This window comes from Aphelocoma coerulescens, chromosome 13 (genome assembly GCF_041296385.1).
Source record: "Aphelocoma coerulescens isolate FSJ_1873_10779 chromosome 13, UR_Acoe_1.0, whole genome shotgun sequence".
In the NCBI taxonomy this organism is placed as follows: Eukaryota; Metazoa; Chordata; class Aves; order Passeriformes; family Corvidae; genus Aphelocoma; species Aphelocoma coerulescens.
In genome coordinates, this window is record NC_091027.1 from 12961790 (window position 1) to 12975206 (window position 13417).

Below are 13417 nucleotides of genomic sequence, written 5' to 3' on the forward strand. Positions count from 1 at the left end.
ATCAAATCTGACACCTTGTAAGCATGTAATGATACACGTAGGATGAGTACTGGAAGCAGTGCTCGTTTTCTCAAAAACAACCCTCCCCTCCTGTGTGGGATTTACCAGTTGCTTTTACATTTAACTCTGGATAAAGGCAAATTGAAAATGCTTGTTTTCCACCATTCTAAAAAGAGAAATTAAGTAATTTTTAGTGAATATGTGAGAGAGTTATATGCAGGGTAATAGGATATTTGGTCTAATTCTGTAGTTCATTTTGTTTTTCACAAATGAAAAATCACAATAGAAAGTTCACAGTTTCAATAGGCGAACTTTAGTCAAATGTTAAAATTCAGCGACACACGTGATTGCTGCAGTAACTTTTATTATTGTTTAAAGCACGATGAACCTGAAACGAGGAGCCAGCCCTGCAGCTAAGGCAGCCCCGGCGCTTGTGGTGCCCCGGGACCCCAGGCTCCCTGCGCTTCCTGTCTCCGCCCTGGCCAGAAGCGTTAGGAGTGGGCATCGCGTCTGTGTTTGTAAATGCTAGGCGCTGTGTCCATGGCGCGTTGAGGCTTTGTGCCGCTGGGCGGGGCTTGCTGCAGTCCCTGACAGTTTGTATTGTCCCTCGGCGCTTCCCACCGCCCTCCCCTCCTGCTACGCGCCGGCCCTCTTGTCCCCCGACACTGCGCCTGCCCCTTTAAATCCCCGTCTTGGCCCCGCCTCCTCCGGCGCGCCCCAGCCAATGAGCGCGCGGCGGCCGGAGGCGCGTGCGCTGGGCCCGCGCGCCGGGGCGAGGGCGCCCCCTGTCGCGCGGCGCTCAGCACGGGCGCGGAGCCTCCCTCGCGCAGCGCCGGGCGAGCCGCGGGCGCGGAGCGCGACCAGGCCCGGCCCGGCCCCACCATGGTCGGCCGGGAGAAGGAGCTCAGGATCCGCTTCGCGCCGGGACGCTGCGAGCTTGTGGAGGTGAGGGCGGCGGGGCCGGCAGTCCGCCGTGGGACGGCTGTGCCGCTGTGCCGCTGTGCGGCGCGGGGCCGGGCGGGCAGGCCCCGAGCGCTGACGCGTTCGCGACGGGGCCGGGCCTGGGGGGCCGCGGCCGCTGGAGCTGCGCCCTGAGGGGCCGCGGGTACCTGAGAACCGCAGCTGGGAGCGCCCGCGGGCTCCGACAGTCGGGTCATTTTGTATCCGCACGGCCTCGCTGGAATGGACACGGAGACGTTGTGCTCGGCAGCCCGCAGTGCTCGGGGGTCGCGGCTCTGGTCTCGGTGGGCCCGTGGCACAGGAAAGGGCTCGGTGATCGAGCCCCCGTGCGGTGATTCCACATAGGATTCCTCTGGGAGGCGCGTCCCTGCCTGCTGTCCCGGGCGGTGTCGGTGGTGCCCCACAGGTGTACGTGAGCTACCGCAGCAATGAGGGTTGGGCGTGTAGGGAAAGGCAGAACAACTTCTGGCAACGCGAATGTAAGTGCACTTGTCATTGCGAGCCTTTGGAAAGCCCCAGGGTTTGCCTTTTGCTTTCTGTGACTGCAGAGGATGTCAGAGCGGAGAGAGTTCGGTCTCATGCTCCCTTCCCTGTAGTGACTTGTATCTCATCCTATTATGTTGTAAATCTGTTATACCAGTAACTTCCGGGTTTTAGTGGCCATTCCTTAAAATTGGTGGTTTGAGTTCATAATGATTTTCTAAATAAAAATATAAAACTTGAAAATCTTTATGAAAAACTTTATAAGTACTTGTTTTCTGGTTTTCAACTTGAAAGGCATCATGTTTTGCTCTTTTTATAAGTTATACTGTTATTTTATATGTCGGTAGTGTCTACAAAGTGATCTGGTGTCTCATAAATTCTATATTTTAATCGATAATGCTGTAGCTTGTTTATTTTTATGTGAATGAGACTTCTAAACACAATACTTTTTTATTATTCTTGGTCAATATGGACATCAGATAACATTCAATTGGATGGTTCATCATAAAGCTCAAAATTGCAGAGTGATTCAGTAGTGTTAGTAGACCATAGAAATGGTCCTGCAGCTGGGTGATGTCTTGTGAGGGAGCAAGGTAGCATACACGGAAAGAGTTCATCTGTGCAGGTTTTGTATCACCAGATTGTTAAAACTTCTGGCAAGAAGAGGTTCAAACTGGTAATTATTTGGTATTGGATTTATGAGAAACATCTATCATTTGTATTTCTCTTTCAGAAACAAGTGACTGGAATCAATTAGTCTTGCACATAACAGCAACAGCATGCAAGCTGTGCTTGGTGAAAGCTGTGTTTTGTATCCAGTTCAAGCTGTACTGCTGATGTAACATCCTCTTTAAGATATGTAAAATAAACAAACTTAGATGAATGAGGCTTAAAAACGTCAGATTTTGCAAATGACCCTTCGTTTTGTGTTGGTCACTTTCTACTTACTGAACATGTTCAGTGATGTTTTTAGAGAACCTTTTGACTCTGTTCTGCAGCAAATGTTGGATATTTATTAGCGGGTATTTATTGGCTGTAGAAGCCCTGATCATAGGTTCTGTGACACTTTGTGCAGACTTTGCTGAAAAAAGAAGTACCGAAGAAAACAGTAGTTGCGTGTTCTTGCTTGTGCTGTTCGAGAAGCCTGGGTAGTCTTAAAAATGGTTAATCAGCTTGCGTTCTCAGGTAAAATTTAAGGATAAAAGTAACTTTTTGAAACATCACTTGCTGCAGTCTGTCATTTTCTGGCAACTGTCCAGATGTAAATTACTAATTTTCTTCCAGTACTAATGGGAATAAGTCAGCCTTCATCTGGAGGTTTAGAGTTGAGAAAAATGCATGCACTGTGCAGGGAACTTGAAACAATTGTTTTGGGGTAGGCTGTTTCCATGGGGCCCCTCTGTATATACCCTTATGGAACAAAAGCTTTGTAACTTCAAGGGTGAAAGACAGTAATTTGGGAGTGCTGTGGCTTCCTGTGCTGCAATCAAAGAGTAGTAGTCTGGTACAATGCTTAGAAATTATTGGGCTGCTGAGATTGCATAGCAGAAAGCATTCTGTGATGTACAGAATTATGGTAAGTTGCCACAAATTGTCCTTGTGTGTAAAGTGATCAGGAAATGCAAGATTTGTGGGTTCTGCACACCCAAAGTTTTTTCTGCACAGGCATGGTAAAGATATGCTTTCATTTTTGTTTTTAGCAGGCATTTTTTGGGTTTATTCCTGGCAGATACAGACAGAAAGCATTAAAGGAAAATAAAGTTGCAGAGACAGACATGGGTCTTGTGTTTGCTGTCTTGAAAAACTAGTATGTTCTAGTGAGAGGTGGGATGAAGTTTGTGTATGCTGATGTTCACAGCTGTCCCAAGTACCAAAATGTGCAGCAGCTGAAGTACAGCTTTAGTTTGTTGTATAGATTGAGAGCTGAAATTGTCAAATCACTTCCAGATGCATTTTGTAAAACTAACAAGAGATCCTTATCTTGGTTTTACTTACTATTAGACTATTGTGTTAAATAACAATGAATTACTCTTCTATTTAATAATAAAATTCAAGTCTTTAATTACTACAGTAAGTTATATTGTATTGCTACAGGTTTTAATAGGCACAGTCTATCCAGAATTATTTGTTGTAGGATTTGGACCCTAAATGTCACATCTTTGGGGTCCATTTTCTAAAGAAGTTATTTCCCTCCTTTCAGATTGCACCAAGTTATCAGCTTTTGAATGAACTTAAAATTCTGTCTTCACTAGTGGTTTGGATTGTTGTAGAAGTAAGTGAGTTTCTCACTGAAATTTTGTTTTCATTATCTTTGAATATATGTTTAAATAGCTGACTGGCTGCAGTATTAATGCTCCCAGATGTTGGTGTTCCATGAGACACTCCAAAAGACTCAGGAGAAGCTTTTTTAATACAGTAGCCTCTGACTGTAGCCTTGCATACTTTTGAAGAAAAAACAGTGAAAAATTACACTAGAAACAAAACTTTTCCTGTTGTCATTTCCCTAGGAAGATGTTGACGTTCCCAGTAGGCGAGTTTTGATCACTGGTGCTACAGGACTTCTTGGCAGAGCTGTGTTTAAAGAATTCAATGAAAATAATTGGAATGCAGTTGGCTGTGGATACAGGAGAGCTCAGCCCAGATTTGAACAGATTAATCTTCTGGACTCTATTGCAGTTCATGACATTATCCATGATTTTCAGGTAAGTTTCTGGAGTATAAAGTGGATGGGAGGGGTCCAGTAGTCAGCTGATAGTGCTGCTGAGTTCTGGAGCACGAGTGGGGCTAGTGCTTTGGCAGAGCTCTGACAAGGGTGTGGCTGCATGTTCTGCCCCACCCAGAGCAGAGGTTTGCTCTGTAGGTACAGACAGCTCTGGCCTTTGCTGTGCTCACTACAGGTAGGCTTCAGGCACAGCTGTACATGCCAGGACACTGGAAAGGAAAGGAAAAGATAGTGTGGGTTATTGACACGGTAATGCATTAATATACAGTTCTGGAGAAGTGGAGGAGTATTTGAGTACAGCAGCAGTAACTCGGTGTAGTGTGCAGTGTTCACTGCTTTTTCAGTCTAAGTGCCAAGAGGTATATGTAAAACCTGAAATACATTATAAAGGGTGCTATTCTATAAAATAAATGTCATCTTAATAATCTGCATATGTCAAATAAGCCATGTGTAAATAGCTTACCTAAAAATTTTTAGTACCCTTGTGTGAGAGAGATGTGTTATATTAATATATATTTTACTATACAGAGTTAAAAAAACCCCCACAACTTCAAGCTTGCTGTAAAATCAAAGCTACTGAAGACCATAATTGCACAATTAATGATAAATGGTTTTGGTATCTTGTAACAGCATGTCTGTATTGTAAAAAATTACTAAGGAAAAGGTGTTCCTCAGAATGCTGTAATTAAAAATAACAATGCTATTTTTATTACTTAGTTTTGCCTGAGGGGTGTCATCGCTAGAGTTAGGGTGTAACTGCCATCTCTTGACATGTTGGTTGTTTAAAATTAGTCTTTAATTTCCAGCCTCATGTTATAGTGCACTGTGCTGCTGAGAGAAGGCCAGATATTGTAGAAAGTCAACCAGATGCTGCTTCTCAGCTCAATGTGGCTGCTTCAGCGAACTTAGCAAAAGAGGCAGGTAAGGAGACCATTTCATGGATTTGGTGTCTTGTTAAAATCCTGCATCTGTTTATACAGGGACATCAATACAAATAGTATGTGAATGTCACTTCTGCCCTCAGTGTGCTGTTGATCTGTTTTCAATATGAGTAGTGTGCACAACTCTGTGAAGGATCAGGGAACAGACAAAGCAGTGGGAATTAATGTGATGGAAGATGAGATCCTTGGGAGATTGGTTTAAGGGTCTATTGATATTTCAAAGAAGGCATAAATTAATATAAACTATCTATAAACATTTTCTTCCTAGCTGGAGTTGGAGCATTTCTGATCTACATTAGTACAGACTATGTATTTGATGGAACAAGCCCTCCGTATAAAGAGACTGACGTACCAAATCCCCTGAATTTATATGGTAAAACCAAATTGGAGGGTGAAAAAGCAGTTCTGGAAAACAATGAAGGTAAGACACTCAACCATTTTTAATACAGGTTTTCTATTTTTACTCAGTTATATATTAGCTTAGTAGACTCTTAAGTCAATGGTGAAGTTGAAAAACCATGGAAATGAGTTTCAGAGAAGAGTATGATTAGGAGTTGGTCTCCTTGCTCATGAGCAATTCCTCTTGCTTATATCTTGACTAAAGCTTTTATTTCTTACCTGTTCCGATCTTCATTAATGTTGTCTGTCCCTGATGGACATTTGTAAGCCTTTGTCTATTGTGAATCTGCTGTTCCTAAGGAAAGGTAAAATACTTCATTCAGTATATAGCTGCAGTTATTTAGGGAGATGCATTGCAAGTGTTCTCAATGTACGTTTACTTTAAGGGAAAACCAGACTTGTGATTCAGTAATAATACAGCTCAAATCAACATGGAGTCTTGCTACTCTTTGGGTTTTGCCCTATTACATATGCCAACAGGCCACCCATTTTGGTTTTAGTCACGTGCACACGTCAGATTCCTGCTTGTAACACTTTCAAAAAGGTTAATAACATATTATGGTTTTAAACAACAGGATTTTTAAAATTTAAGTCTTAATGAAAATTTGGCATTCAAAATATACAAACATTATTTAAAAAATTCTTCTTAAGGGCAAACAGTATGTTCCCTTTAAGATTTATTTCTTGTATAAAAGAGAGATTTGGCTGTTTCTAGTTAGTGCACTGTCAGTATCCAGTCACAGATTATAAGGACAGAAGCACTTGTATTTTATCAAAAATTCTGAAGAAAATAATTTCAGTGCACATGCAGAAGAGGCTTCTGATATGTCAGTATGATACTGACACTGTGCTTCTGTGCTTCCCAACCAGAGAACCAAGCTATTGATAAATTAGTGTGATGATCTTCCAGTAAGTAAATATATGCTATGTATGATGGATTTGTCATTGCTAGCAAGAAAAAAAACTTTGTAAAAAACCACTTTGATAGGAAAAGTCTTATTTAAGTAAAAATAAATTTAAATGACAAGTTACTCACTCCACCTCTAGATTAAATACCATCTCCAAATTTGACTGTGGTGCTGTTTGCTCCCTCTTCTAGATTGGTAACGAAGATAAGACTTTACCAAATCCAAGAACGTGTGGGTAGACGTGGCTAGACCCTTCCCCCAACTCAACACTGCAGCTTGGTTTTGTAAACTTTTGGAGCAGGATCTGTCAGGCAGCACTGGGTTGTAGCAGGAGGAGTGTCAAGCTGGTGCTGAGTAAAGTGTTTGAAAATATGAGTTCTCTTGATTCATACAAATACAAGTATTTTCCATGTACTGTTGTTCCAACCAGTAATGTGCTGATATGGTGTAGGTAGAATTCTGTTGGTCAAATCTGTAGTTGTGTGAAGAACTGCCCTGTCCATTTCTGTTGTACAATGCAAAAATCTCCAGTAAGTGGGTTTAACAATTTTTCACAAAGATACTTTACTTTGCTTAGAAGGGGATACATGCTTATAAATATATATGTGTATAGTAATGCTTATAAAACTACAAAGTGTCAGGAGGTCCTCAGAGCTGTTACTCATGAGGCTGATCCTCTCCACGTCCCAGAGAGCTGAGAACAAAAGGAAGGCAACTGTCTTCTCACAGAATGAATACTTGCAAAGCAATTTAAAAAGAGATGTTTCAACCAGTATTTAAAGAGAGGAGGAACATACCTGCTGAGTGACCAATAAATGCTTCTAGAGCAGCAGGCAATCAGTGTCATGTTGGGTTTTCTATTTGTTTTTCCTGTCTTAAGTACTTATTCTGGTTTACTTTTCTGTGAGAACAATTTTTGTGTTAGCTCTTCCTGTTTGTCTCACCAATAACTATAGCATTTTTCTCCAAATATATTAAGAATTGCAACGTTTTGATGACTTCAGCTTCTAATTTCAGGTCTGACTTTTTTGTTTTCTCTTTCAGCAAAACTATCTATTACTTTTACTATTACTTTGTCATCGCCTTGGATTTCTCTTCAGAGGCTTTTTGAGTCTTCATGACAGAGATAGACTACTATGATGTATTCCATCATGAAATATGCTTCTCTTTGCATTTTGTTAATTTAATTTCTCAAATCACTGTCCTGGAATCTAACATTATTTACTATTGTGTTCTGTGAACCTATTGCTTATTTGTCAACCTTTTTATTTATTTCAAGGTTCATGTCTTTTTTTCTGGTAAATAATATCCTCCTTTATACAGGAGGCTTCTGCATGATGGGTGAAAAATCTTTGTAATTGATGGCTGAATTGATGACTTGTGATTGGTGAGAATTTTTCTCCTTGCTCTTACCCAGTGAGGATGGGGAGTGCTGGAGTAACTGCACAGAGCAGTCAGGTTTTTTAATTTTTAATTTTTGTTCTAACCCAAACAGGCATTTTTATGAAAGCTTTTTTATGAAAGCTTTTATGAAAGCTTCTTAACTTTCTGGAAATCAATGGCATAAGTGAAAATAAATGCATATAATCGTGGTGTTTATAAACAGGTTTTGATATAAATTAAAATTATATTCTAAGAGCCAACATACTACTTGCATTTTATTTGTGATTTGTAGATGCTTAATATGATCAACATATTTCTTAATGCTTCCAAACCACTTTTTGGATTATGCTGCAGCCTTTGTACCCACCATGAACTAAAATATTCTTTCTTTTAGAAACCGCAGTACTTAGGATTCCTGTCTTGTATGGAGAAGTGGAAAGACTGGAGGAGAGCGCTGTGACAGTTATGTTTGATAAAGTGCAGTTCAGTAATAAATCTGCCAACATGGACCACTGGCAACAGAGATTTCCTACCAATGTCAAGGATGTAGCAGCTGTTTGCAGACAGCTAGCAGAGAAGAGAATGCTGGTAAGAATGGGAAGAAATGAGCCTCTGCAAGGTGAAAACAGTTTGAGTTCTCAACTTTGCTTCTGAACAACTGAGAACTGCACATCACCTGGACTATTTGCATTTCTGGAATGCTGGGAGGGAGGAAAGAACTGGCTGTAATACTGCAGGATCTTTACATGACTATGGGGGTATTGTGGTCTTTGAAACAAAAGTGATTGAAGGGATAGGACAGAACCTTCTGAAAATTGCTTTGTGTCTTCTGGTATAGAGGAGAGAATTAGAAATGCCTAACTTTTTCTGATACACCTTTTACAAATTGCTAGTTTGAACTAAAAAAAAGCCATGGTGGTTGAATGTAATTCTCAAAGATGCCCTTGTTTATTGTATTAAGAACACTGAAGTGGCAAAACAAAGCCACAGGACTGAATTAGTTCTTTGCATTTGTTCACCAGAGCATCTTCAGATTACCATCTTTGCAAGGTTACAGAATCAAACAGCCACCTTTATTTTTTCACATGGTAACTTTGAGAACATGGACCGTGGACATGGTGCAGTTGGTTTGATTGGACTTGTACAGGGGTTGCAGTTTAACATTCAAAATGTGTGTGATGCCTTTTGCCTTTGTTTTTAAGTGAACAGCTGAGTCCCTCCTCCCCAGCTCTTTGACCTTGCTCGGTTGGTGAGCAGCTCCTTTCCCTCCTCTTCATTCTACAGAACATAAGCTGTTTGTGAAAAGTCAGGTCAAATAGAAGTAACACGAATTTCCAGTCTCAGTCCCTGGTCGGGTGTTCTCTGAAAGGGTACAGATGTTTCTAGAACACCACTGAGGTGCTGTAAGGTGCCTTTTGGGATAGGGTCTTGCTGGATGATAGTGCTGCACAGTTCTTGCACAGGAATTAGCCTGAGGGCCAGCTGGCTGCTTCCTTTCATCTGTGTTTCCTGTTTCTTCTTTAGGACCCATCAATAAAAGGAACATTTCACTGGTCTGGCAATGAACAGATGACTAAGTATGAGATGGCGTGTGCAATTGCAGATGCTTTCAACCTTCCCAGCAGCCACTTGAGGCCAGTAAGTGATATGTTGTTGGACCTGTAGGCAGACAGATGTGCTTGGTCATTGCAAGTAGCAGGTCTCCCACTGGCTGTACAAGTGATCTTCCCCTTCAGGATGGGCTGTGCATGTCCAGCACAGCTGGATGTGCTGGTATCAAGCATGGGGAATTGACACACACTGTCACAGGGGGCTGGCTGGTATCAAGCTCAGGAAAACAACAGCTCTTTGACCTGCTGAATTAGAAAAATTAGTCAGTCAGTCAGTCACCAGTTTCCCAGTCTGTAGTGTAATGGTATTTCTGCTGAACAGTTCCCCTGAGTCACAAGGGGATCCATACTTTTTTGTTACAGATTTATAGAACATTAACTTGAAGGTAGGGCTCTGTAAAAGCTATGCAATGTCCAGATTTATTTCTGAATACATGCACTTAAGAACTGCTAATTACTTTTGCTTTGCTTAAAACGTCTCCTGCAGTTTTATTGACATTTGAGACTACTCTTAAAGACATAGTGATAATGTTGTGGGAATATAACATGTCAGTAAGATGTTATCTATGTACAAAATAAATTCCAAGAATTCAGAATTGGTGAACGCTGGAACTGAAATGTGATTTGGAAGATGGCAAGAAAAACAATGGAAAACACTTAGTCTGAATTTTTTCTGCCCAACTCTATTTCTCTTCAAGTATATTGATCAAGATGTGGTTCCATTAACACTCTGGAGCATTCCTTACCTTGTGACAATAGCGATAGAGTGAAAATATGAATGAAATGTAGAAAAACACAAACAGTAGCAGTAATTGAGTAAGAAAAATTTGCCTTAAAACACTTCACATGGCCTGACATATTGAAATAAAACAAGCAAATAGCAAAAAAATCCCAATCAAAAAAACCCCCACAAAATAGTTGGAAGGGAGGAGGGGAACATGCCTATATAGAAAACTGTGAAGAAAAAGTTCTAATATATATATACAAGTATTCTTCTGTCTCTTCTCATTACTTATTGGTGTGGGGGTTTTTTATCTTCTGTTTTCAGATTACTGATAGTCCAGTTGTGGGTGCTCTTCGTCCGAAGAATGCTCAGCTGGACTGCTCCAAGTTGGAGATGCTGGGGATAGGTCAGAGAACACCATTTCGAGCTGGGATCAGAGAATCACTTTGGCCTTTCCTTGTTGACAAGAGATGGAGACAGACAGTCTTCCATTAGTTTGTAACTTTTTTAGTAAAGTATGGTATGTGGCACTTTTTTAAAAGAAAAAATAGTTTTGTATGAGTGTTCTTAAATTGTGGCATTTATGAGCTTTCATTTAATTGGGTAAACAAATGGTCTTGCACTAGTGAAATTTAGCCTAAAAAAAGTTCAGTGACAAAAACTGAGCCTATGTGATGTCATGGATTTTTCCTTCCATTTGTACCAGTCTTAACTTAATATCTGTTCTTGGTGGGTTGAGATTCTTAGTAATCAGTACTGTGTGATGCTAAGAATGACTGAGATCACTTGCTGACTTACTTTTGGCTGAAATATGTTGCTGATGCTTAAGGTCTGTGCCATTGTTGTATATACCATTTCTCCATTAAAAGACATGGTCAGTTACTTTATTGCCTAAAACCTGAGTTTTTTGTTTTTAACTTCTGAAAGTGGTGTTCTTAGAGAGTTAAGCTGAAGTAGGAATCCTTAAATGTTTGTTTTGCTCTGATCAAAATGTTTTTTAAAAAAGTGAAACTTTATTTTTGCAATTATCAAGTGTACTTTTTATGCTTGAAATATTTTCAGAATGTTCTGTAAATTGAATGCCTGCAGCTTTGTATTTGTACAGTACGTTGTATGCATTTGTTTTCATGGTGACTTATAAAAGCTAGGGGAGGGTGGGGACGATGGGCAACCAATAGTTTTGACCAGGGGGTTTTTTGGGTGGGGAATTGGAGGATTTTTTTAATTTTTTTTTTTCTTTTTGACTGGGTGGTTGTTTCTTTTTTGTATGAAAGCACAAAATATCTTCATCTTTCCCTTTCTGGGGACAGCATTTGCAGCTTGTTAAATTAATGGAAGATGTTTGTTAGTCAGTACATGGGAAATGGAGAGGAAAGGTGTTTAAGAATTTGTAGCACTGTAGCGGCTTTTGCACAGACTGTTGGACCTGGCACTGCTGCAGCTTGTTCTGGAACAGCAAAGTGTGTGTGGTGAAGGTTTGCAGCATAATAATGGAACTGCAATAGTCTAATATAAGACAGTCTTTAGTCTGCTTAAGTCTAGTCTTTAAAGCTGGACTCAATAGCCAGATAATATGGAGCAAGAACATTGTTAAGCTTTGTTTCCTTTTGAAGTTGTAGAATCAACAATATAAATGTTCTGATATTGCTAAGAGATTATTAGTAAAGCTAGTAAAGATGCAGTTGGATGGTCATTTATTTTTCTGAGGTTGAAATGAAGGGGAAAGGAAAGATATGCAGGTTTGGGTTTTTTTTAATTGTGTGGGGGAGACACACACAAAAATAGACCAATTGAAGGTCTTGTAAGGGTCAGCTTTACATTCAGTCATTTCATTTCAACTGGCATACGCTAAGTATTCTTAATCCAAATTTGTTTTTGTTCTGAAGTCCTGATACACACATGGTAACCTATCTCCAAAATGACAATAAATATATAGTGCCAACATGAGAAACAGTTGTTGATTCTTTCTTTACCATCAGGATTTATCTGAATCATAAATGTTTGCAATTCTTGAAATCTCTGTGCCTTTTTAGTGTTAGGGTTTTTTTCTCTAATTCAAGACTTATTTCCAGAGTTAGATTAGGTTGGATCAGTTTCTCTGTCAGTGTCACTGCCTTGGAGATGTGATAAATGTACACACAAAAGATACAAAGGCATTGAAAATACGAGCCTGTAATGTCCTGGGTCTCAGGGCTGGATCAGGAAGATTCTATGTTCCTTCCCCTTGCAGGGAGCAGTTTGACCAGAAAGGTAAAAAGGATGACTTTTCTCCCAAAGGTAAAGGACTTAACTGAGATAGGTATTTTACTGGGAGGACAAAATTGAAATATTTGAACTTTTTTTTTCCCCACTGAGCAAATAAGTTCCACTGTCCAGTTACAGCCTGTCAGAGGGGATCCATGTCCTCAGCATTCCCCTTGGAGACTGCAGTCTTGAGGCACTTTGCTACTGGACAGACACCTTGGATGACATTTCCCTCCTTTGGCTTTAGAAATCTAAGACAGCACCAATAAATATTGCAAGAGGCAGTGGAACTGCCATTTTCCAGTCACTTTAAAGATGTGTTGCTGTTGAAAGAACTTGCCATACTCTTCCCTTTTTGTCTCTGGCTTTGTTTCTGGCTCTGTGACACTGGAGGTGTTTGTGTTCATCAGCAAGGGCCCAGGAACCTTTTAGGGTCAAAACCATTGTTGATTGCATGAGATACAGTCTTAGTGTTGGGAGGAAAGAGAGGCCTCTTTTTACAGAAGCAGTGCCAATTTCTGCCAGGTTAGTGATGGAAGTATGGCAATACACAGTCCTGCTTGAGACCTCATTTGAGAGTTGTCGGAGGTTTATATTCATTTATTCATTGCTATCTGTCAGCAGTGGGCATAGAGGAGGAAAAGTCACTGGTTTTAAAGTCTTATTTTCTGTTCAGGCTGCAGCGATGCTGTAGAAGCTCAGCAGAGAAGAGGCTAATGTGTGTTTCAAACACCAATAGCTGGATGGCTGCAGAGTCAGCCAAGGACTGTTGGTGTCTGGTGAAGGGGCCATACAGGGGTGGGTTGAACAGCACTTTTCTGGGACAAACGTCCTTGTTCTGGCTGCTGGACATATGCACAACACATACAGCACAAACACAGGAATGTGGTCCAGAAGTGGGTATACATTTTTTAAAAAGACCCCAAAGCTTTCGACCCATTTCCAGAAAGGTCTAGAAGAATGGACTGTGTGGCAGTGCAAGTGGCTGCAGCCACCCTGGCCCCTGAAGATCCAACAGACACCAAACTGTTGTGGTCAGGCCT

General features: G+C 40.8%; 1 protein-coding gene across 3 annotated transcripts; it reads left to right on the forward strand.

The window, feature by feature from the left end:
* Nucleotides 1-786: 786 nt before the first annotated feature.
* MAT2B (methionine adenosyltransferase 2 non-catalytic beta subunit) lies at nucleotides 787-12081 on the forward strand. Of its 3 annotated transcripts, XM_069028506.1 has the most exons (8): nucleotides 1079-1439; nucleotides 3644-3715; nucleotides 3951-4145; nucleotides 4972-5086; nucleotides 5375-5527; nucleotides 8191-8384; nucleotides 9321-9434; nucleotides 10455-12081. In XM_069028506.1, exons 1-8 carry the CDS (start codon nucleotides 1389-1391, stop codon nucleotides 10623-10625), a joined length of 1065 nt encoding a protein of 354 aa, XP_068884607.1. In that variant the 5' UTR covers nucleotides 1079-1388; the 3' UTR covers nucleotides 10626-12081. The 3 variants fall into 3 exon arrangements, with proteins under 3 accessions (XP_068884608.1, XP_068884607.1, XP_068884609.1); XM_069028507.1 differs by lacking the exons at nucleotides 1079-1439; nucleotides 3644-3715 and adding an exon at nucleotides 787-945; XM_069028508.1 differs by lacking the exon at nucleotides 3644-3715 and having other exon boundaries at nucleotides 1084-1439.
* The last annotated feature ends 1336 nt before the right edge of the window (nucleotides 12082-13417 follow it).